Raw genomic sequence first — 26036 nt, forward strand, 5'->3', positions numbered from 1 at the left:
GCGGGGCCATCAGCTACCAGCCAATGGGTGATGAGAAATATGGAATAGCGTGTTCCTTCCAGCGCTGTCGCTGCTGTAGTTGTGCAGCTGGTCTCGTAGTGAGAGGTCAGAGCTGTCGGGAGACGGAGAAGCTGCGGCTTTGTGTAGTGATAGCATTGACAATTACAGCACGACCTCATATTAGTGTGCGGATGGTATGCAGAGTGAAAGGAACGTGTTAGCCCCTTCTATAACACCCTGACACTCAGTAGGTGACATACACCCTGAAAGGGTCCTTCCTAAAAATAAAAGTTCTCCTCCTTCCATAGGTCCCACAAGTGGGACCCTCAAAAATGGGTGTTATGGGCTCACCTGGAGAGGTGGAGCCACTAAGTCGTTGTGCCAGGTGATGATTCAGTGGACTGGCCTCACCGGACAGCATGTGAATAGCGAAGACTAGCAGAGCTGGATGTGCAAGGCAGCAAGAGGAGCAGCACAGCTGGAAGTGCTAGATGCAGCAGAGTTAAGAATGCAGTCGGCACCTTGAACAGCAGACAAATAGGCTGTTGGATACCTTGATGCTGCAGAGTTGAGTGTGCAGACAGCCAGGGCCGCCATCAGGGCATGACAGCCATTACTGCTGTATGGGGCCCGGTCAGCAGCAGTACACAGAGGGGCCCGCAGATCTGGGGCCCCACTGTTGTGGTTCTACTGATCGGGCCCCATCATGCACTAAAATACTATGCACTGCGGCGCACATGTCGGTGCTGGGGCCCGGGAGCCGTCTTGGAGCTGTGCAGGCCGTCTTACCTAGTCGGCTGCGCAGCTCCTGCTCGGCTGTAGCTAGAATGTATGGGCTCCCTGCAGGTCCTGACTACAGCCCATCCATTCTAGCCAGTAGCGTAGGGGGGATCGCCCCGGGCCCTGTCACATGCAGGGGCCCGCAGGGAGCCAGGGCAGGGCCACTTCTATGACGAGGCAGAACACATAGGAGCAGAGCAGTATAACGTCTGCTCCCGTCTGACAAGCTGCACGCTGGCTACTAGCACAGTGGCTGGCTGCAGTCTCCCCCTGCAATGAATGGTTTCGCCCCCTCTGACCTGATCATGAAGCTTTTCCTGGCTGCAGTTTTCCTCACTCTGTGCACGCTGGGATTGGCTCAGGCACGCTGGGTCCTAGTGCCCACACTCTGCATTTCACTGACACTTCCTGGTCCTGCAGTGCAAACGTTATCAGTAAGTGCTGGGGATGGGACATTTTAGGTTTATTAAATTCAGGTATGTCACTATGAGACCGTTGGGGTATTGTGGGGGCTGAAAGTGAGTGAGGGGGGACAGGGTACTTGGGGGTGAATGTGAGCCCATGGGGGTATTGTGGGGGAGGGGAGACAGGGCACTGGGGGGTGAATGTGAGACCATGGGGGTGTTGTGGGGGAGGGGAGACAGGGCACTGGGGGGTGAATGTGAGACCATGGGGGTGTTGTGGGGGCTGAAGGTGGGTGAGGTGGGACAGGGCACTGAGGGGTGGTTGTGAGACGATCGGGGTATTGTGGGGGAGGGGGACAGGTCACTGGGGGCTGAATATTATAATGTTATGATAGTATATGTACGGGGAGGCTGGAGATGGGGGGTAGGGGGCCTTTGATACGTACCACCTGGATATTTTATGAGTGTTAGTATAAGGAGCCCGCATACAGTAACCAAGAGCTGCATCACATTTACAGCACCACTTCCAGGTGCTGAAAATCCGCGTCCCCTGCCCCCTGTCTGATACTCACCTTCTGGCGTCTTCATCTGTTTTAGTCTCCGCTCGGCTCCGTCTCCTGCAGTTTGTGGCCTGTCCGAGGCGCCAGTGTTTCATGGAGCAGCGCAGAGGTCACTAATGAGTGTGAGTCTGTGGGAGCCTCGTTCTGGCCTCTTTCTCACTCTCAGGCTAAGTGCACACGGTGCGGATTGGCCGCTGCGGATCTGCAGCAGTTTTCCATCTGGTTTACAGTACCATTTAAACCTATGGAAAACCAAATCCACAGTGCACATGGTGCGGAAACGCTGCATTGTATTTTCCATAGCATGTCAGTTCTATTTGCAGATTCCGCAGCATTTTACACCTGCTCCTGTATAGGATTCCGCAGGTGGTAAAACGCAGGTGAAATCTGCACAAAAAACACAGGAAATCCGCAGTAAATCCGCAACAAAGTGCACATAGCCTCATAGTCTTACATTGAGCGCTTGTGACATAGCTTCTAACTTCTGGCCTGTCAGAAGCTGCGCTCACAAGTTTGAGCAGCGGCACTGCAGCAGTGCCACAAAATACTGAATACGCCGGAGGATGAGTAAATGTCCATCATACTGTGTATACGGGAGCTGCAGGTCCATCATACTGTGTATAAGGGAGCTGCAGCAGGTCCATCATACTGTGTATAAGGGAGCTGTGAGTCCATCATACTGTGTATAAGGGAGCTGTGGGCTCATCATACTGTGTATAAGGGAGCTGCGGGCCCATCATACTGTGTATAAGGAAGCTGTGGGCTCATCATACTGTGTATAAGGGAGCTGTGGGCTCATCATACTGTGTATAAGAGAGCTGCGGGCCCATCACACTGTGTTTAAGGGAGCTGCGGGCCCATCATACTGTGTATAAGGGAGCTGTGGTCCCATCATACTGTGTATAGAGGAGCTGCAGGCCCATCACACTGTGTATAAGGGAGCTGTGGTCCCATCATACTGTGTATACAGGAGCTGCGGCCCTATCATACTGTGTATAAGGGAGCTGGGGGTCCATCATACTGTGTATACGGGAGCTGTGAATCCATCATACTATGTATACGGGAGCTGCGGGCCCATCATACTATGTATAAGGGAGCTGTGGGCCCATCATACTGTGTATAAGGGAGCTGGGGGTCAATCATACTGTGTATACGGGAGCTGCGGGCCCATCATACTCTGTATAAGGGAGCTGGGGTCCATCATACTGTGTATACGGGAGCTGCGGGCCCATCATACTGTGTATACGGGAGCTGCGGGTCCATCATACTGTGTATACGGGAGCTGCGGGTCCATCATACTGTGTATAAGGGAGCTGTGGGCCCATCATACAATGTATACGGGAGCTGCGGGCCCATCATAATGTGTATACGGGAGCTGTGGGCCCATCACACTGTGTATAAGGGAGCTGCGGGCCAATCACACTGTGTATACGGGAGCTGCGGGCCCATCATACTGTGTATACGGGAGCTGCGGGCCCATCATACTGTGTATACGGGAGCTGCGGGCCCATCATACTGTGTATAAGGGAGCTGCGGGCCCATCATACTGTATATATGGGAGCTGCGGGCCCATCATACTACATATAAGGGAGCTGCGGGCCCATCATACTGTGTATACGGGAGCTGCGGGCCCATCATACTGTGTATAAGGAAGCTGTGGGCCCATCATACTGTGTATAAGGGAGCTGCGGGCCCATCATACTGTATATATGGGAGCTGCGGGCCCATCATACTACATATAAGGGAGCTGTGGGCCCATCATACTGTGTATACGGGAGCTGCAGGCCCATCATACTGTGTATAAGGAAGCTGTGGGCCCATCATACTGTGTATAAGGGAGCTGCGGGCCCATCATACTGTATATATGGGAGCTGCGGGCCCATCATACTACATATAAGGGAGCTGTGGGCCCATCATACTGTGTATACGGGAGCTGCGGGCCCATCATACTGTGTATAAGGAAGCTGTGGGCCCATCATACTGTGTATAAGGAAGCTGTGGGCCCATCATACTGTGTACAGGAGAACTGTGAGGGACATCATACTGTTTGACGGCAGCTGCCGGCCCATCATACTGTGTATAGGAAACTGTGAAGGCATATTGTGCATATGGGAGCTGTTGGCCCATTACACTGTATACGACAAGCCTACAACCTGCAGTAACCACCGATCGACCAAACCGCTGCATGACCAGCTCTACCCTCACCTACTGTATTCTCACCCATCCCTTGTAGATTGTGAGCCTTCGCGGGCAGGGTCCTCTCTCCTACTGTACCAGTTATGACTTGTATTGTTCAAGATTATTGTACTTGTTATTACGTATACCCCTCCTCACTTGTAAAGCGCCATGGAATAAATGGCGCTATAACAATAAATAATAATAATAATAATAATAATAGGGGAGCTCTGGGGGGCATTCTACTTTCTATAGTGGAGTTCTGTCAGCATTATACTGTGTATAGGGGAGCATTGGGCTCATTATCTATAGGGGAGCAGTGGGAACATCATACTGTGTAAATAGGGGAGAAGTGGGAACACCATACGGTGTATGGGGGAGTTATAGAATCATTATACAGTGTATATGGAAGCTTTAAGCTCACCATACTGTATAATGGAGCAGTACAAGGGGGAACTTAGGGGACATTATTAAATGTTAAGTGGGCACTTAAGCATCATTGTTATAGGGGCACTCGGAGTATTGTGACCATCAAAGTTGCATATTATCACAATATGGCGGTAAAATCAATGTTCGTTTTTGTATAGAGATTTATTTTCAATAACAGTAGGGTCATATTCTGAGGTTCCCCTATATTCACAATAAGTGCTCAACCGTAGCTGTAATCAGGGTTAGCTGGTTAAGGGCCCACTCAGATGTTTCGCGCCCCCCTAAGTTGAAACCCTAGCTACGCCTCTGATTCTAGCAGTCTCAGTAGTGAATGTGCTAGAATGTAGGGGCTCCTGTCAGGTCCTCTCAGCAGCCCATACATTCTAGCTGCTGCTTCACTGCTGGAAACACTAGACGGACGGGAACGACTGAGGTAAGTATAAAAAACATTTTTATTTTTGTTTTTTTAAATGGGTGAGGTGGGTGAGAGTGAGCCTGCAGATGATGAAGTGTGGTTGAGGGGGCACTGCGCATGATGAAATGATAGGGAGCTGCAGATGATGAAGTGTGTTTGAGGGGGCACTGCGCATGATGAAATGATAGGGGGCTTCAGATGATGAAGTGTGTTTAAGGGGGCACTGCGCAAGATGAAATGATAGGGGGCTGCAGATGATGAAGTGTGGTTGAGGGGGATCTGCACATGATGAAATGATAGGGGGCTGCAGATGATGAAGTGTGTTTAAGGGGGCACTGCGCATGATGAAATGATAGGGGGCTGCAAATGATGAAGTGTGGTTGACGGGGCACTGCACATGATGAAATGATAGGGGGCTGCAGATGATGAATTGTGTTTGAGGGGGTACTGCACATGATGAAATGATAGGGGGCTGCAAATGATAAAGTAAGGGTGATGGGGACTGCATGCACATCAAGTGAGTGTGAGGGACGGTGGACAGCAATTGATTTGTAGGTGGGGGTGGGGAGAGCCAATGGTATATTGAAGGTAGGGAGAGCAAATAATGAATTTTGAGGGTGGGGAAGAGCAGTTGATAATGAATAGAGGGTGGGAGAGAGAGAAGACATGACAATGAATTGAGGCAGAAGGGGCATGTAACTATAATGAATCGGAGTTAGGGTTAGAGCGGGAGGTGCATAGTGGGATCGTTGAGGATAAAGTGACTGGAAATAAATTGGGAGAAAGAGTACAGGTGCTAATTAATTTATATATTAAATGGGGAAAGTGGCTATGTATAGCTAGAAGGGGCTCAGTGGCGTATTATAATTTATATTTGGAATGGTGGGTTGCATAATAACCAATTACAGTATATATTAATGGTGGGTGAATGTCTGTATTCAGATGGGTAGTGTAGAAGAAAGGAAAAAAGTGGGGAATGTGCTCTGAAAGCGGTGCTCTAGATAACTGTTATTTTATGCAGAGACGAGTCCTGGCTGAAAGAAGTGATGGCGGTCTGCGCTGGACTAAAAAGAAACGCAAAGATGAAGGACTTCAGCTAGAGACATCACTGGTGAGTCAGTATGTTACCTGTACACTGACACCATACGCTATATACTGTATACAGAGCTCCTGTGTATCATGTCACTAGTGATCCCTGTATTACCTATACACTGACACCATATACTGTATACAGAGCTCCTGTGTATAATGTCACTGGTGATCACTATATTATCTGTACACTAAACACTGTATACAGAGCTCCTGTGTATAATGTCACTAGTGATCCCTGTATTACATGTACACTGACACTATATATAGAGCTCCTGTGTATAAGGTCACTGGTGATCCCTGTATTACCTGTACACTGACACTATATATAGAGCTCCTGTGTATAATGGCATCGGTGACCACTGTATTACCTGTACACAGACACTGCATACTAAGTACAGATCTCCTATGTATAATAGCACTTATGGTGATAGTATTTTTTTTTTTATTAATGATCAGTATTGTACTATTCAGTCACAATGTGGTGGTAATATGTTGTCCGGCCATGGTGTGGCGGTATTTGTTCCTTGTATGTGCTATTATTTGGTCACTATTTGGTGGTAATATGTGGTCTGGTCATGCTGTGGTGAAAATTTGTTCCTTGTACGTGCTATTATTCGGTCACCGTGTGGTGGTAATATGTGGTCTGGTCATGTTGTGTTGGTATTTGTTCCTTGTATGTAGTTGGTCACCATGTGGTGGTAATATGTGGTCTGTACATGCTGCTTTGGTATTTGTCCCTTGTATGCGATATTGTTCGGTCACTGTGGTGGTAATATGTGGTCTGCACATGGTGTGGCAGTATTTATTCCTTGTAGATAGTATTATAGGTCACTATGGTGATAATGTGGTGTCTGGTCATGGTGTTGTGTTATTTGTCCCTTGTATGTGGAATTATTGGTCATTTGAAAAATTGAAAAATAAATAAAAATATACCTAAATTGTATTGCATATTTTAACAAATGTTTAATAAGTTAGAGTAGAGTAGGGCCCGGCCAAAAGACTCTACCTTGTCATCGTGGCAGATTAAAAAAACCTTTTGGCCAAAACAAAATCTGCTGGCTATGTGTGTGATCTGGTGATGGGAACTGTTAATGTGTGATTGGTGAGAAGTGTAGTTTTTCCAAGAGTCAGCGGTGGTGCTGTAGACAGTTCGAGGGTTGGAGGCGGGGCTGGGGTGGAGCCTGGGCGGAGTCTTAATGGGGCCCCGAAAATGTTGCCAGTATGGGGCCCCGAAATTTCTAGTGGCAGCCCTGCAGACAGCACTGTGAATCAGCTGAAATGAGAAGGCGGACAAGTACCTCCATACAAGTGTGCAGACAGCTCCTTGGATTAGCAGAGATAAGTTGGTTGTCAGCTCCTGGTTGTAGCAGAGTTGTATGTGCACACAGCACCCAGGAACAGCAGAGCTGTGTTGGGATTAAGGCACCTTACTGCAGAAGAGCTGAACACAATCGGAAATGTGGATAGAATCCTATACAGTGAGTGGTAGCAGCGTGCACCTGCTACCTCAATACTCCGGCCGTGCACAGGTGCCTGACCTGAAAAGATCTTATCATAGGTGCGTGCCACGTTACTATAGGAACTCGACGTATACTGGCACAGATGGTGCAAGCTGTAGGGGAAGGAGGGAGAAAATCACTGGGCTGGAGTCAAACCACATGATTAAGGCTGGGGTTACACTTGCGAGAAACTCGCACGAGACTCGCGTTTCAATACCTGGCACTGCCGCCAGCACTCGGACTGGAGCGTTCAGCTGCATAGAAATACATGCAGCCGCACACTCCGGACCCGACTGCCGGCGGCAGTGCCAGGTATTGAGACGTGAGTCTCGTGCGAGTTTCTCGCAAGTGTAACCCCGGTCTTACAAAGGGGCTCGGAATCCCTAAGAAAAGGGCTCCGCAGCCCCCTATTGTATGGAGCAGAGGTGCGAATTCTCATCCTCTGCTCCACTCATTGCCTATAGGACTGCCAGAAGAAGCGAGCGTTGTGCTCTGCTTTCTCCAACAATCCCAGAGACAGAGCTGAGACCAAGCTGGGCTCCTTCACTCCATTCAGGACCCCCAGAGACAAAGTCATCCTCTATCCAATTCCTCATTCCTTGTAAGGACGCAGACTAATTTGGCTTTCAATGATTTTTTTTTCATGCCCACCTTCTGATAGCAACAACTTTCAATTACATTTTTTTGGGAGAACAAAACAAGTGAAGCAAACAGCACTAGGATCCAACATTAGTCTGTTTTTTTCGCAGATCTAATGACTTAAGCCGGGGTCACACTTGTGAGTGCAATCTGAGAAACTCATGCGAGTCTCTCGCCTCAATTCATTCGAGACCGGAGCGTGCGGCTGCATAGAAATACACGCAGCCGCACACTCCGGTCTCGATTGTCGGTATTGAGGCTCGAGTTTCTTGCATTGCACTGGTAAGTGTGACCCCGGTCTAAGATGGATGATTTCACTTCCCAAATCGGATTCAAATTGGACATTTCTTCAGTTTTATTTACAAACTGCAAGAAAGTTCATGTAGAAAAGGCCAAAAAATATGAGAAACATATATAAAACACATCCAACAAAAATGAATGAATAAGAAGTAAAGCACAAAAATTAAGTTGAGCTCTATACATAGCTATGTCATATCATTTATATAGCTGTAGAAGAACTAAGGTTTGAGCCGGAGAATCAGAAAGCTCTGACTTAGTTTTCAACAGTCAGGCCCAAATGTTTTGAGACCGACACAAATTTTGGTTTTCAGATTTTGCTACTTCAGTGTTTTTAGACCTTTTAGTCAGATGTATCTATAGTTCCTGAAGAACAATTACAAGAACTTCATAAAAGTGTATAATATTTTATTGACAAATGGCAAAGACTCAATATACCGGTATACAGCGTTGTCCCTTACTTTTTCAAAACTCCTGCAACTCGTCCAGGAGTCTGGATATCAGCTTCTGGGCCAAATCCTGACAACACAATCTTGTCTAATCAGTGTTTGAAGTTTTTCACAATTTTTGTTTGTCCACTCGCTATTGTGACTTTAGTTACTTCTCACGGTAAGAATGTGAGGCAGAAAAGTCAGAGATTGCGGGGTCAATACCAAGAGAGCACGTACATAACCAAGGGAAAAGACAAAGTTGTAAAGGTACCGTCACATTAAGCGACGCTGCAGCGATATCGACAACGATGCCGATCGCTGCAGCGTCGCTGGGGAGCTGTCACACAGACAGCTCTCCAGCGACCAACGATGCCGAAGTCCCCAGGTAACCAGGGTAAACATCGGGTTACTAAGCGCAGGGCCGCGCTTAGTAACCCGATGTTTACCCTGGTTACCAGTGTAAATGTAAAAAAAACCCCAAACACTACATACTTACATTGCCGTGTCTGTCGCGTCCCTCGCCTTCAGCTTCCCTGCACTGTGTAAGCGCCGGCCCTAAAGCACAGCGGTGACGTCACCGCTGTGCTTTGCCTTACGGCCGGCACTGACACATTCACTGCAGGAAGCTCTGAGCAGCAGCGCGGACGCCGGGGGACGTGACAGACATCAGAGGGTGAGTATGTAGTGGTTTTTTTTACTTTTACAATGGTAACCAGGGTAAATATCGGGTTACTAAGTGCGGTCCTGCACTTAGTAACCCGATATTTACCCTGGTTACCATTGTAAAACATTGCTGGCATCGTTGCTTTTGCTGGCAAACACGACGATACACGCCGATCTGACGACCAAATAAAGTTCTGGACTTTCAGCAACGACCAGCGATATCACAGCAGGATCCTGATCGCTGCTGCGTGTCAAACACAACAATATCGCTATCTAGGATGCTGCAACGTCACGGATCGCTATCGTTGTTAAGTCGCTCAGTGTGAAGGTACCTTAAGTCAGGTCACAGTCCAGGGTCAATAACAAGAAATAGCGGATCAACGCAAAAGGAGGAGACAAAGGGATTTTCTGAACACAGTTCAAATGGTTAGGCCGGGGTCACATTTGTGAATGCAGCGCGAGTCTCTTGCATCAATACCCGGCACTCGGGACCAGAGTGTGCGGCTGCATGTATATCTATACAGCTGAACTCTCCGCTCCTGAGTGCCGGCCACAGTACCGGGTATTGATGCAAGTTTCTCTCATTGCACTTTCAAGTGTGACACTGGCCTTAGGCAACAAAATCAGGCTAACACTCACCAGGAAGCACAAACTACAGGGATCAGGGGCAGACAGATCAGGTAAATAGGCTGGGACAATCTCCAGAACACTGAACACCTGGAGAAAGTCCCGCACCTCCTAATCACAGATTGGACAGCTGACCTGTCAATCAATACACTGACACTCCAGCAATAATAATAATCTTTATTTTTATATAGCGCTAACATATTCCGCAGCGCTTTACAGTTTTGACACAGTATCCATCGGACAGCATAGAAATCACTCACTGAGTGGAGGAATTGTGACAGATTTTTGAGGATTGATCACAGATTTTCAATCTTTGCAGTTTCCTGGCCATTGGCGCAAAATTTCAATGTTTTGTTCCCCGAGTCTCTCAGTTAACACATTTCTCTTTGTGAAATGCTAGGAAAAGCATTGTTCATCACCTAAATTCCACCTGGATCATTGGGAGAACTTGCTCTAGGAGGATGTCTACCATTCATTATTCATAGCAGTGTTCTAAGGTGAAACTCCTGTTCGCTCGCCTTTTCTTCCCCAATCATTCTTCTAGATGTCCCAAACAGTCTGAAGGGGGCTTCATCAGATTAAATAACTTTACCCCAGTCTACTGCAGTCCAACCCCTGTACTTCCTGCAAAGTTACTTTCTCTGATGAAGGCCTTTTTGGATTATTTAAGACATCTACAAGAATGATTGTCCTGTAAAAGTAAAAAAGTGCAACATTTTGAATGAAGCCGAATTGAAAAAGTGATTTTTAACCCCAAATAAAAAAAAACAACAACATTGACCCCAGCGGTGAACAACCCCATGAAATTATTTTTTATCAAGTTATCAAGGTGATGAGTTGTTTGTCAAGTTAGACTTGGATAAATCTGTAGTCTGATGCTGATTGAAGAATAATTTTAGCAGGTAGAGAGACTTTTCTGCACAGTGAGTCAAAGACCTCCATACCCAAAAGATAGGATCAGTAATGTCATTGTTGTCACAAATTTGGGGCTATTCAGGTGATAGAGTGTCCGTGTGAAAAACAAATTAAAGAATTAGCTATTTTCTTCCAAGACTCCATTTGTCTCCTATTTAAGTCTATGGGTGTGTAAAAAAATTGGATCCTATACAGAACATCCGTATTTCACCTGACTTTTTTAACCTAGGAAACGGTATTTGATCATATACATTTTTGAATGTAAATGTCCGAAAAAAGATCGCACACGGATGTAAAAATGGGACACAAGGAAAATCATCTGAGGTTTCTGGATGAAAACCGAACGATTATACATACACTTGTGTCACCCCTGCCTAAGTCTTATTGCTCCCAGGACAATATTTTGTATTTTTACTATTCTTTCTCTTCATTTCTGATTTTCATAAACTCTTGTCCAAGTTTACTTAGATCCTGTATCTCATTTTGCCTGTGGCGTACCTCTGGACAACAAGCTACCACAGTGCGCAGAATTGTTTTTCATTGTAAGGTAAGGCCACCATAAGATTTGCAAAGATGATAACTTACAGTCAGGACATTATCAAAATCCCCCTTTGTTGTTCGTAATGTTAATAAACGAACTCATCTCAAGGGAAATGCTTCCAATATTGCATTCAACTAGTAATGTTGGATTAGGCAGTCATCTGGGACACAAATTGTGGAAGTATACAAGTACAGGATTATCGAGTTAGCTCATACCTTCATATCCTATAATTGATGCATAATTTGTTTTAGTTTACTTACACAGCCGATTAATTATCACAGCACTTTACAGACATCATCACTGTCCCCATTGGGGCTCACAATCTATATTCCCTATCAGGATGTCTTTGGAGTGTGGGAGGAAACCGGAGGAAACTCGGGGAAAACATATAAACAAATATAATTGCAAATATTCCATTTGTGCTTTCTCTGCCATCTGTGCACCCCATGACATGGAAGTGATAGATTATTCTCGGTCATAATGCTCTGAAGTCAGTGGCGTAAGTGCAGATCCAGTAACTCGGTTTATCTCCATTAGAACTTCACTTTCCTTCTCAAACATCTGTTAAAGTGAACAAATGATATGAAAACAATTAGCATTTATTAACATAGATTAATCCTAAATATCTGAATCCTTGGGTCAACTTTTATATTAGTGTTCCTTTATAAAAACAAACAAACCATAATATACAGGTCACAGAGACTACAGGTATCCCCAATGGCCAGAAGACCTTGCTACTACAGTTCAACAATAAAAGCAGCATTGTAACGGCCACGTATTTGTGGATCAGCAGCAAACATTTTCTTTAGTGGACAGGATGGAATGGAAAATATTTAGCATAATAGGCCACCTCCTGATATGAAAACCTGCTGCATGACCTCAAATCCTGAGTAGAAATATCAAATACTACTAGCACATCTTCTGTCTGCCAGGGCGCACCGCTTCCCTGCCTTCAGCCTTCCTGCTTGCCTCGTGTAATGGTGTGCTCATGAAGACTGACAGTTCACACCACTGGCATGTTTGCATCACTGGCCTGAACGTTGCTCTCTCCCGTGCTGTTAGTACAGACAGGTTTGTCTTTGCAGCATGGTATGGCAGGGACACCAAAGCTGCCCAGATCCAGCAATCCTGCCAACTTCAGAGTGGTGCTAGCAAGTTGTATAACTAAATATTCACCCGTTCTTGATATCGGAGAATAAGACGTACATTGCAAAGTTTCTTGTTTTTACAAGCACTTTGCCGTTTTGACCATTATCAAACATGAGACGTCTTTAAAGGTCCATTCTCTTTATTAATGGGTAAAGTTGTAAAAATGAGCAAAATTGCAAAGAGGATTTTTCATTTTTTTGTTTACTGCTTGTTGCCTTGTTTACTGACCATCAATGCAATCTAGCAACGGTGGCCGAGCATGTGCAGTGGTTACAACCTCTTTCTAATAGCTCCGGGTCCCAGAAGTTTCAGTGTAACTACGGTCTTCAAATGGTACGGAGGCAAAGCTGCTTCTGCTTGCAGCATTGGAGCACACAGTTTGGGCCAATTACAGGACTATACCACTAGTCTGTACTGTCAATCATGCAGGAGCACACTGCCCCTATCAAGCACGAAGCCAGGGGCCAAGGGAGCGTGCGCTCCCCCAAAATGCACATGCAGGGCCGGACTGGCCATCGGGCAGTTCTGGCAAATGCCAGAAGGGCCGGTGGCAGTAGTGGGCCGCTCGAGTGTGCCGCTGTCGGCACACTCTCCCCACTGTCGGCGCACTCCCGGCCCCGCATTCAACTATACCTACGTCATAGACGCCGGTACAGTTGAATGCAATGATGGAGGAGAGAGCGTCTGCTGACGCCCCCTCTCCCATCATTCCCCGCTCTGCCTGCCGCTGACACTGCGGGTGCGCGATGACGTCATATCATAGCGCACCTGCTGTGTGTCCGGGCGGGCAGACTGCGACTGCTGAGACCAGAGCCAGAGCAGCGCGGGGCAGGAGGAAAGGTGAGTAGAGTGTTTTTTTGTTTTTTTTTTTTAATCAATGAGTGATGACTGGATTGTGGAGCTATTGGGGGGGGCTGTGCTGCATTACATTCTATGGGCCTCTGCTGCATTATATTCTATGGGGCTGGCTGCATTCCATTCTATGGGCCTCTGCTGCATTATATTCTATGGGGCTGGCTGCATTCCATTCTATGGGCCTCTGCTGCATTATATTCTATGGGGCTGGCTGCATTCTATTCTATGGGCCTCTGCTGCATTATATTCTATGGGGCTGGCTGCATTCCATTCTATGGGCCTCTGCTGCATTATATTCTATGGGGCTGGCTGCATTCCATTCTATGGGCCTCTGCTGCATTATATTCTATGGGGCTGGCTGCATTCCATTCTATGGGCCTCTGCTGCATTATATTCTATGGGGCTGGCTGCATTCAATTCTATGGGCCTCTGCTGCATTATATTCTATGGGGCTGTGCTGCATTCCATTCTATGGGCCTCTGCTGCATTATATTCTATGGGGCTGGCTGCATTCCATTCTATGGGCCTCTGCTGCATTATATTCTATGGGGCTGGCTGCATTCCATTCTATGGGCCTCTGCTGCATTATATTCTATGGGCCTGTGCTGCATTATATTCTATGGGCCTGTGCTGCATTATATTCTATGGGCCTCTGCTGCATTATATTCTATGGGGCTGGCTGCATTCCATTCTATGGGCCTGTGCTGCATTATATTCTATGCGCCTGTGCTGCATTATATTCTATGGGCCTGTGCTGCATTTTATTCTATGGGCCTCTGCTGCATTATATTCTATGGGCCTGTGCTGCATTATATTCTATGGGGCTGTGCTGCATTATATTCTATGGGCCTGTGCTGCATTATATTCTATGGGCCTGTGCTGCATTATATTCTATGGGGCTGTGCTGCATTATATTCTATGGGCCTGTGCTGCATTCCATTCTATGGGCATGTGCTGCATTATATTCTTTGGGCCTGTGCTGCATTCCATTCTATGGGCCTGTGCTGCATTCCATTCTATGGGGCTGTGCTGCATTCCATTCTATGGGCCTGTGCTGCATTATATTCTATGGGCCTGTGCTGCATTGTATTCTATGGGCCTGTGCTGCATTCCATTCTATGGGCCTGTGCTGCATTCCATTCTATGGGCCTGTGCTGCATTATATTCTATGGGGCTGTGCTGCATTATATTCTATGGGGCTGTGCTGCATTATATTCTATGGGCCTGTGCTGCATTCCATTCTATGGGCCTGTGCTGCATTATATTCTATGGGCCTGTGCTGCATTATATTCTATGGGGCTGTGCTGCATTCCATTCTATGGGCCTGTGCTGCATTATATTCTATGGGCCTGTCCTGCATTATATTCTATGGGCCTGTGCTGCATTATATTCTATGGGCCTGTGCTGCATTATTTTCTATGGGCCTGTGCTGCATTATATTCTATGGGCCTGTGCTGCATTCCATTCTATGGACCTGTGCTGCATTCCATTCTATGGGGGCTGTGCTGCATTACATTCTATGGGGGCTGGCTGTATTACATTCTATGGGGGCTGGCTGCATTACATTCTATGGGGGCTGTGCTGCATTACATTCTATGGGGGCTGTGCTGCATTACATTCTATGGGGGCTGTGCTGCATTACATTCTATGGGGGCTGTGCTGCATTACATTTTATGGGGGCTGTGCTGCATTACATTCTATGGGGGCTGTGCAGCATTACATTCTATGGGGCTCTGCTGTATTACATTCTATGGGGGCTGAGCTGTAATGCTGGATACAGCTGTAATTATATGTTATATAGTCGTGTTACACTCCCCTCACTTCTTGTAGCCTACAAGTGTACAAAGATATTATACAGTCACCATGTGACAAGTGGGCCTGTGTGACTTCAAATGCCAGGGCTGAATTTTAGTCCCAGTCCGGCCCTGTGCACATGAAACAACACCTTATGTCTGGAGCTACTGGAGATCTGTAAAGAGATCAAACCAGTGGTTTTCCGTTAAAGAAGAACTGTCACTAGATTCATACTGCTTGAACTACAAGCAGTATGAATCAGATGCTGGCTGCACATGTAACTTTAACTGTGAAATGCTGGGACATTTTAGTGAAAACACAGATTTAAAAGCTGGCCGGGGAGGATAGAGAGAAAGCTAGCTCATCAGGTGCTGTTCCTGTTCTGCTCTTGTTGATTTTCAGGTCTCTCCATGTATGTGCATTATGAACAGACCTGGCAGTAGATGACTCACGTCTCTACAGCCTTTTAAACTATGTTTTCTCTGAAACGGAGGAGCATCTCAAACTAAAAACAAACCTGGCTGTAATTGCACAGAAGAGTCTAATTTATGCTGATTGTAGCAGATTTCCTATAATAAAATAATACTGCAAATATAAGCCATTACTATATACTCATGTAAAGCTAAAAGCCTTGTAATATCAGCACAATCTTAATTTAAAAAGAAAAATCCCACAAAACTAACCTTTCTCCAGTCTTCTGGGCTATGATGAGTATAACCTAGTAGGTGACATAAGCCATGCACTGCCGTCACCTGGGAGAAACGTAATTTATATTTGAGTTTCCGTCAGTAGAAACACATTATAAATATTCACTGGAAGGAACAAGACCATAAAATGTGACCAGCCAGACTTAGGGCAGATTCACTTACTACACGCAGGGCCGGCGTTGGGGGCAGGCAGACCAGGCAGCTGCCTGGGGCCCCCGCTCCCCCAGGGGCCCCCAGCTAGCGGCAAGTCACGCAGCCGACTCCCCCGCCGCATTGAACTATACCAGCGTCTGCCGATACAGTTCAAAGCAATGATGGAGGAGAGCGCGCCACCTGACGCTCCCTCTCCCACACCTCTGACACAGCGGGTGCGCATCATCGCGCACTCGCTGTGTGTCAGGCAGTGCGGCGGCCGCCGCCGACACAGGAGCAGGGAGGGAGCAGCGCGGGCTCGGGGAGAGGTGAGGAGCTTGTTTTTTTTTGTTTTTTTTTAACTAGACTATGCGGCCATTCTCGGGAGGAGAGAGGCGGGGAGGGAAGGAGGGATGTGGACAGTGCTGTATACTCCTGTGGGCTGTGCTGTATACTCCTGTGGGCTGTGCTGTATACTACTGCGGGCTGTGCTGTATACTCCTGCGGGCTCTGCTGTATACTCCTGCGGGCTCTGCTGTATACTCCTGCGGGCTCTGCTGTATACTCCTGCGGGCAGTGCTGTATACTCCTGCGGGCAGTGCTGTATACTCCTGCGGGCAGTGCTGTATACTCCTGCGGGCAGTGCTGTAAACTACTGCGGGCTGTGCTGTATACTACTGCGGGCTGTGCTGTATACTACTGCGGGCTGTGCTGTATACTACTGCGGGCTGTGCTGTATACTACTGCGGGCTGTGCTGTATACTACTGCGGGCTGTGCTGTATACTACTGTGGGCTGTGCTGTATACTCCTGTGGGCTGTGCTGTATACTCCTGTGGGCTGTGCTGTATACTACTGTGGGCTGTGCTGTATACTACTGTGGGCAGTGCTGTATACTACTGTGTGGGCAGTGCTTTATACTACTGTGTGGGCTGTTATATACTACTATGTGGGCTGTGCTATATACTATGAGGGTATATTATATTCTATGGGGGAGGCTGTATTATATTTATATTCTTTGAGGGGTGATGGCATCATACTCTATGAGGGGGCTACATTATACTATATGGGGGGGCTGCATTATATTCTATGGGGAGGTTACATTATACTCTGTGGGGGGTTACATTATACTCTGTGAGGGCTGCATTACCGTATTTTTCAGACTATAAGACGCACCGGACGATAAGGCGCACCCCAAATTTGGGGTGAAAATTGCAGAAAAAATATTTTTTATAAGATGGGGGTCCATCTTATTGTCCGAATTTACAGAATCTTACCTGAGGGCTGGTGGTGGCAGAGCAGGATCACAGGAGGCATGGTGTCGGCAGAGGTGGGGTGATGCGGTACGGCGTGCACCTGAGCAGGGTACCTTCCTGCTTAGGTGGGCGACGCCACGGCATGGTGTCCATGGGAGGGTGGCAGCAGTGGTTACCGACAGGTGCTGGGATGAGGAGGCACAGTGAGAGGTATGGCGTGAGAGGGGTCCCTTTCCCCGGTGAGGTGATGCAGCAGCCCGGTAATGCAGCAGAGCCGGATGAATCCTGTTGTTATCGGTGGGCGCAGCCATCTTCCTGAGGCCGCGCGTGCGCAGATGGAGGGCTCTGCTGCCTGGGGCTTCAGGAAAATGGCCGCGGGATGCCGCGCGTGCGCAGATGGGGATCGCGGCGGCCATTTTCCTGAAGCCGAGTTCGCATCTCGGCTTCAGGAAAATGGCCGCCACGATCCCCATCTGCGCACGCGTGGCATCCCGTGGCCATTTTCCTGAAGCCCCGGGCAGCAGAGACCTCCATCTGCGCACGCGCGGCCTCAGGAGGATGGCCGCGCGCACCGATAACAACAGGATTCACCCGGCTCTGCTGCATTACCGGGCTGCTGCATCACCTCATCGGGGAAACGGACCCCGCTCACTGCGCCTCCTCATCTCCACACCTCTGCCGCCACACCTCTGCCGCCGCACCTCTGCCACCGCACCTCTGCCGCCACGGTAAGCCTGCATTGCGACTATTAAACGCACCCCCCATTTTCCCCCCTTTTTTTGGGGGGGGAAAAGTGCATCTTATAGTCCGAAAAATACGGTATACTCTGTGGGGTGGCTGCATTATACTATATGTGGGTTGAATTATACTGTATCGAAGACTATGGGGAATACATTATACTATATGAAGAACTATGGGGTGCATTATACTATGGGAAGTGAATTGTACTACATGGATGACTATGGCGGTGCATTATACTATATGGAGCACTGCGAGGAGTGTATTATGCTATATGGAGGACTGAGGAGTATATTTTAATATATGGAGGACTATGAGGAGTGTATTATACTATATGGAGGACTATGGGAAGTGTATAATACTATATGGAGGACTATGAGGAGTGTATTATACTATGTGGAGGACTATGGGGCACATTATATTATATGGAGGACTATGGGGTGTCCATTTTACAATATGGAGGACTATGGTACACATTAAAATATATGGAGGACTATGGGGTGTATTATACTAAACAAGCAAAATGCTGCATATTTATTGGGTGATTGGATTGTTTATGCCGGAATAAAAATCATTGTTCTCATCAGCACATCGCCGATGTTAACTGTAGATGTGCTGCTGATAACATAATACTGTATGGTGATCTGTTAGTGATCTACTAGTGATGGTTCTGTCCCCTTCATTCTTTCTCAGATGGTGGAAAGAGGCGGGGAAACAAGCGTCCAACGACTTCAGTATTGTCGATCACACTCGTTTAGCGGCCTGAGATCAGCGCATGTAAATACAACCGAAATGCTTCTGTATGATGCGCAATACTCGTATGTTAGCATTTGGGGCCCCATTTTAAACTTTGCCTAGGGCCCCACTTTGCATAAAACCGGCCCTGACTACACGTACTCGCTTGTGGAGCAGATACTAGCGAGGGTAGTTATGTTTCACCAGTAGATCTACCCCTGAATGTTAGGTGCTACTCTCAGTGAGGACACAACTCTTTACACATTCCTGAAGCATCAGTACAAGTAATAAATCCTTTGCTTCTCTACTTTTTTTTTATTTTTACCAAATCTTCTACAAGTCCTTATCCAACTCAGCTCAGATCCATTTTACTATGTCGTACCTCGCAACAACCAACCTTTGAGCTACAAATAATTTGCCATGGGTTTACCATGACAGATAAGAGCCAGAAGATCGCAGTGTCTGATTTCTCCTACTCCTGCACTGTTTAGAAGCACTTCACCTTCATATTAAGCGGTACAAGTTTCTTTTAGCAGTGTAGAATCTGCTCAGTTGAGAGTTCTTAGAAGCTTTCCTGCATTAAGGCTCTCAGCGGTTCACTGGTAGCCACACCCCTCTCCAATATATTCTGGGCCCCGTCAAGCACTCATTGCCAGAGCTAGCTTATGCTGCATGGTTACGAGATGGTGGTTTCTTGTGGTTTAGTGGATTTATCGGACACTGTTGCTAGGTTTTGGTTGTGTGATAATTCCATTCCTTCCCTTACTTTGTTTTTTTTCCCCATTCTCAACTCCCCGGTGTTTACCTCTGTTGTTTGTGTGAGTATATTTGTATGACTGGGAATGTTCCTTTATCCCTGTTTTTATTACCTACCTTGTTAGTTTGGTTGGTGTATTACGGAACACTACTACTCTCCTCTTCCCTGGGTGGGGAAAGGGTACAGACTGAGCTAGGATTCAGGAGCTAAAGCAAAGTATGTGGTGCCGGCTTCTTCACCATAAGAAGTAATTCGGTGCATAAGGCAAGATAAGGCGCCCCTGGCGTTAGGGACAGGAAAGGAGCCCCTGGTCCCGGGACACCCGACAACAGAGTCGTGACAAAATTGTTGTTGATAGCATGATAACACCATTTGATTTCCATTCTCCAAAACTTACAGTCAAGACATTGTTAAAATCCTCCTGCTTTTCTTCACACTGGTGATATATAAACTCTACTCCAAGGTAAATGTCTCCTAAATTGTATTCATCTGGGAATGCTGGATCAGGCAATAATCCGGGACACAAATTCTGGAAGTATACATGGATTACACAGTCAGATGCAGCTAACACATATTGTATATAAGTGCAATTACTTAAAGAGTTGCTATCACCTGAGCAAAAGTTGCTTGTATGCAGTTTTTTTTTAAATCTGCCATATGATTCTAAATATATGGGCCTTTTTATCTAATATTAATTTTGATGGTGTTTACAAGGGTGCGTGGCTCACAAGAGAGGATCCTCAGGGGCGTGTCTTTAGGCTCCTCTGAATTATTACTCTGAGCCACACCCCCTTATAAAGACTATAAAAATTAGCACTGAATAAAGAAGCCTATATCTCTGGAACGGTATAGCAACTAAAAAAAAGCAAAAAAACTGAGTGCTCAGGGGAGTGATAGGAATAAAACCAGAGCCAAAAGTGGTTACTTTTTATACCTGGTGACAGGTTCCCTTTAAAGACAACCTGCTCTGCTATTTGGTGTACCTCATGAAATGGAAATGATAACACGTCTGTAGCTTTGTCTTGTCGTCTATAACGTTTGTTCAGTTGTCGGATCTTGGTATCATTTATACATATTACCCCAACATCAAACCTCTTCACACCGAGACAGCTTCTGGTAATTTCTAGATTCTTGCGTAAATGGGCTCTGCGAAGAGGGATCACATGCTGCAGGTTCCGTATAAGAAGAGACATTACCCTGTTGGGACAAATAATACATAGAGACTTGGGGTACAGGTGTTGTCTGCTTTGGACGATGTCTGCATGTTAGAAGGGCTCTTGGACAATAAGATGACGACAAAGTTTTCCATCTCCAGGACCGTCCACTGTATTCAGAGGGATAACCAGACAGCAAATGATTTATTTCCCTACAGCTCTACCACAAGCAAAATTACAGGGGTTCTGAGACAAAACAACCGATGACCTGCTGTATCTGTAGGATAGGGCATCATCATGAGATCGGGGGTGGTCCAACACTTGGCACCTGAGACAATCAGCTGAAATCAGCCCCAACGGTTACCAGATACCAGCAATGTGCAAGGTGAAGCACAGCAGCCCCGTACCATGCTAGTGAGTATGACACGCCGCTGGCATTTTCATGAAGGATCTTCGGCTTCATAAAGTATGCGGATATGGTGGCCTTTATAATTTGCTGTGTGCTCACGATAAGTTTTGGGTGACTTTTTGGATGTTGGATATTGTCCTGTGTCCCAAGACTCCAGAGTCACTCAGACAGAGAGGCGGTGTCGAGGGCGGGCAAAGTAACAAGAAACAGGTCAGTGATGACCCGTGCTGCAGACTCACACAGTGCAGTGTGTGCGTGCGTCCCTGTCTTCTCCTCTCTGACTCACACACACAGTCAGTCAGCTCAGCTGTTTCCTTGGACTGTGCTGGCAGAAGTCAGTGAGATGAGGTCGGCACTCGCACCACGCTGCGCACGGGCTGCAGCCTGCTCTTATCAAGAGCACAGACTCGGCGCCGTCGGCAGCAGTGCGAAAGATGATCATTTCATCAAGTGAAGGAGCGAGCAGCTGCCGCGCAGCACTTCAATCACATCACATTCTTCCTCTTTGGTACAGCCTGCTGTGCGCCGGGCCCCGGCTATAGAATAAATAAACTATGCTAAATAAACGTGCAAAGCATGCAGGGCAGGGACAAATCACAAATGAAGGAGGATGGGGGCGGGGCCCACCGGAGGATTCTCCGGTGTCCCGGTGCCCCAGTCCGAACCTGATCACACACACTAGAATTAGGCGTGGATCGTGCCTGACTCTGCCTAGACGACTCTTCACAGCCTGAGAGGTAACTACCCCTAAAGAGAAATATAGCCTCACCTTGCCTCAGAGAAATTCCCCAAAGGAAAAGGGCAGCCCCCCACATATATTGACTGTGTTAAGAGCAAGGCACAAACACAGGAATGAGACAGGTTTCAGCAAAGGAGGCCAGACTTACTAAATAGACAGAAGATAGATAAAGGGATCTTTGCGGTCAGCACAAAAACTACAAAAAGCCACGCAGAGTGAGGAAAAAAAAACCCGCACCGACTCACGGTGCGGTAGGTGCCACTCTGCAACCCAGAGCTTCCAGCTAGCGAGACAATATCATGATAGCCAGCTGGACAGAAACTTAGCAGGTACTCAGAAATATATTCAGCACACAAATGAACAACAAATGAGCTTAGCAGGGACTTAGCTTCTGTTGAAGTAGACAGGTCATCAGGAGATCCAAGTGAGATCTGAACCAGTACTGATACATTGACAGCTGGCATCAAGTAACGATCTGAGCAGAGTTAAATAGAGGAACCAGCCCAGTCCTAAACGATGCAGCTGAGGAAGCCACTTCAAGACCAGCAGCTCCACTTTCAGCCACCAGAGGGAACCCACGGACAGAACTCACAGAAATACCATTCCTGACCAAAGGAGGGAGTTCAAGAACAGAGTTCACAACAGTACCCCCCCCCTTGAGGAGGGGTCACCGAACCCTCACCAGAACCCCCCGGCCGATCAGGACGAGCCAAATGAAAGGCACGAACCAAATCGGCAGCATGGACATCGGAGGCAAGAACCCAGGAATTATCCTCCTGACCATAGCCCTTCCATTTGACCAGATACTGAAGTTTCCGTCTCGAGATACGAGAATCTAAAATCTTCTCCACCACATACTCCAATTCTCCCTCGACCAACACCGGAGCAGGAGGGTCAACGGAAGGGACCATAGGCGCCATATATTTCTGCAACAACGACCTATGGAACACATTATGGATGGCAAAAGAAGCTGGAAGGTCCAAACGAAATGACACAGGATTGAGGATTTCAGAAATCTTATAAGGCCCAATAAAACGAGGCTTAAACTTAGGAGAAGAAACCTTCATAGGAACATAACGAGATGACAACAAACCAGAACCCCAACACGAAGTCGAGGACCAACACGGCGACGGCGGTTAGCGAAACGTTGAGCCTTCTCCTGTGACAATGTCAAATTGTCCACTACATGAGTCCAAATTTGCTGCAACCTGTCCACCACAGAATCCACACCAGGACAGTCCGAAGGCTCAACCTGCCCTGAAGAGAAACGAGGATGGAAACCAGAATTACAATAAAAAGGTGAAACCAAAGTAGCCGAACTGGCCCGATTATTAAGGGCGAACTCAGCCAATGGCAAGAAGGTCACCCAATCATCCTGATCAGCAGAAACAAAGCATCTCAGATAGGTCTCCAAAGTCTGATTGGTTCGTTCAGTTTGGCCATTTGTCTGAGGATGGAAAGCCGAAGAAAAATACAAATCAATGCCCATCTTAGCACAAAAGGACCGCCAAAACCTTGAAACAAACTGGGAACCTCTGTCCAACACAATGTTCTCCGGAATGCCATGCAAACGAACCACATGCTGGAAGAACAACGGAACCAAATCAGAGGATGAAGGCAACTTAGGCAAGGGTACCAAATGGACCATCTTAGAGAAGCGATCACAAACTACCCAGATGACCGACATCCTTTGAGAGACAGGGAGATCTGAAATAAAATCCATAGAAACATGCGTCCAGGGCCTCTTCGGGACCGGCAAGGGCAAAAGTAACCCACTGGCACGAGAACAGCAGGGCTTCGCCCAAGCACAAGTCCCACAGGACTGCACAAAAGAACGCACATCCCGCGACAAGGAAGGCCACCAAAAGGACCTAGCCACCAAATCTCTGGTACCAAAAATTCCAGGATGACCAGCCAACACCGAACAATGAACCTCCGAGATAACCCTACTAGTCCATCTATCAGGGACAAACAGTCTCTCCGCAGGACAGCAGTCAGGTCTATCTGCCTGAAACTCCTGTAGAACCCGCCGCAAATCAGGGGAGATGGCAGACAAAATTACCCCCTCTTTGAGAATACCAGCCGGCTCAGAAACTCCCGGAGAATCAGGCACAAAACTCCTTGAAAGGGCATCAGCCTTCACATTCTTAGAACCCGGAAGGTATGAAACCACGAAATCGAAACGGGAGAAAAACAGCGACCATCGAGCCTGTCTAGGGTTCAACCGCTTGGCAGACTCGAGATAAGTCAGATTCTTGTGATCCGTCAAGACCACCACGCGATGCTTGGCGCCCTCAAGCCAATGTCGCCACTCCTCGAATGCCCACTTCATGGCCAACAACTCCCGATTGCCCACATCATAATTACGCTCAGCAGGTGAAAACTTTCTAGCAAAGAAAGCACATAGCTTCATCACAGAACCATCAGAACTCCTCTGAGACAAAACAGCCCCTGCTCCAATCTCAGAAGCATCAACCTCGACCTGAAAAGGGAGTGAAACATCTGGCTTACACAACACAGGGGCCGAAGAAAAACGATGTTTCAGCTCCTGAAACGCCTCAACGGCCGCAGAGGACCAATTTACCACATCCGCACCTTTCTTGGTCAAATCAGTCAGTGGTTTGACAACACTAGAAAAATTAGCGATAAAGCGACGGTAAAAATTCGCAAAGCCCAGGAATTTCTGAAGGCTCTTTACAGATATAGGCTGAGTCCAATCATAAATGGCCTGGACTTTAACTGGATCCATCTCGATAGTAGAAGGGGAAAAAATGAAGCCCAAAAAGGAAACCTTCTGAACTCCGAAGAGACACTTAGACCCCTTCACAAACAAGGAATTAGCACGAAGGACTTGGAACACCATTCTGACCTGCTTCACATGAGACTCCCAATCATCCGAAAAGACCAAAATATCATCCAAATATACTATCATGAATCTATCCAGATACTTTCGGAAGATGTCATGCATAAAGGACTGGAATACAGATGGCGCATTAGAAAGCCCGAATGGCATCACCAGATACTCAAAATGGCCCTCGGGCGTATTAAACGCGGTTTTCCATTCATCGCCCCGCTTAATACGCACAAGATTATACGCTCCTCGAAGATCTATCTTGGTAAACCAACTAGCCCCCTTGATCTGAGCAAACAAATCAGACAATAGGGGCAAAGGGTACTGAAATTTGACCGTGATTTTATTAAGAAGGCGGTAATCTATACAAGGTCTCAGAGAACCATCCATCTTGTGTTATGATCCTAGTGGCAAGGATCGCAGGTCGGACTAGCTAAGTAACTGAACAGACTACTAGCTCTGGGGAAGTGGTAACTAGATTGACCGCAACCTGATCCTATCCGCAAACAACTATAGGCAGCCGTGGAACGTTACCTAAAAATCCTAGACGTCTCGTCACGGCCTGAGAAACTGACTATTCCTGGAGGGAAAGTAAGTCCTCACTTGCCTCAGTGGAAGACCCCAAAGAAATAGAATAGCCCCCCACAAATATTAACGGTGAGTTAAGGGGAAAGCACAAACGCAGAGATGAAATCAGATTTAGCAAATGAGGCCCGCTAATACTAGATAGCAGAAAATAGGAAGGAAACTGTGCGGTCAATAAAAAACCCTATTCAAAATATCCACGCAGAGATTGCTCGAGCCCCCGCACCAACTAACGGTGCGGGGAAAGCAACTCCGTACCCCAGAGCTTACCAGCAAAAAGAAATCACATGTTAGCAAGCTGGACTAGACTCATCATACACAGAAATCATATTGCAGGCAGATGAGCAAAAAATATTCACACAGAACTTAGCTTATCCTGAAGAGGCAGAAAACGAGATAATCAGGAGTAATCAGAATAGCACTGAATACATTGACAGCCGGCAACAAGTGGAAGTGAAGCAGAGCTAAATAGGAGCCTCCCTGGTGAATAACGAGGCAGCTGATCCAGCAGACCCGCAGGATAATAAACCAAACCACCAGGGGGAGCCAAAAAACCAAAGTCACACAATACCATCTGTGACCACAAGAGGGAGCCTGAAAACGGAGTTCACAACAGTACCCCCCCCTTGAGGAGGGGTCACCGAACCCTCATCAAAACCCCCAGGGCGATCAGGGTGAGCCACATGGAAGGCACGAACCAAATCGGCCGC

The 26036-nt window shown here is 47.1% G+C and overlaps 1 protein-coding gene across 2 annotated transcripts; it reads right to left on the reverse strand.

The window, feature by feature from the left end:
• Positions 1-11672: 11672 nt before the first annotated feature.
• On the reverse strand, positions 11673-21363 carry LOC143784343 (endoribonuclease YbeY-like). Of its 2 annotated transcripts, XM_077272527.1 has the most exons (5): positions 21150-21352; positions 20572-20785; positions 19986-20117; positions 15949-16017; positions 11674-12028 (listed from the first exon to the last, which is right to left on the reverse strand). In XM_077272527.1, exons 1-5 carry the CDS (start codon positions 21203-21205, stop codon positions 11933-11935), a joined length of 567 nt encoding a protein of 188 aa, XP_077128642.1. In that variant the 5' UTR covers positions 21206-21352; the 3' UTR covers positions 11674-11932. The 2 variants fall into 2 exon arrangements, with proteins under 2 accessions (XP_077128643.1, XP_077128642.1); XM_077272528.1 differs by lacking the exon at positions 15949-16017 and having other exon boundaries at positions 11673-12028; positions 21150-21363.
• Between the last annotated feature and the right edge of the window lie 4673 nt (positions 21364-26036).

This window comes from Ranitomeya variabilis, chromosome 7 (genome assembly GCF_051348905.1).
Source record: "Ranitomeya variabilis isolate aRanVar5 chromosome 7, aRanVar5.hap1, whole genome shotgun sequence".
Taxonomy (NCBI): Eukaryota; Metazoa; Chordata; class Amphibia; order Anura; family Dendrobatidae; genus Ranitomeya; species Ranitomeya variabilis.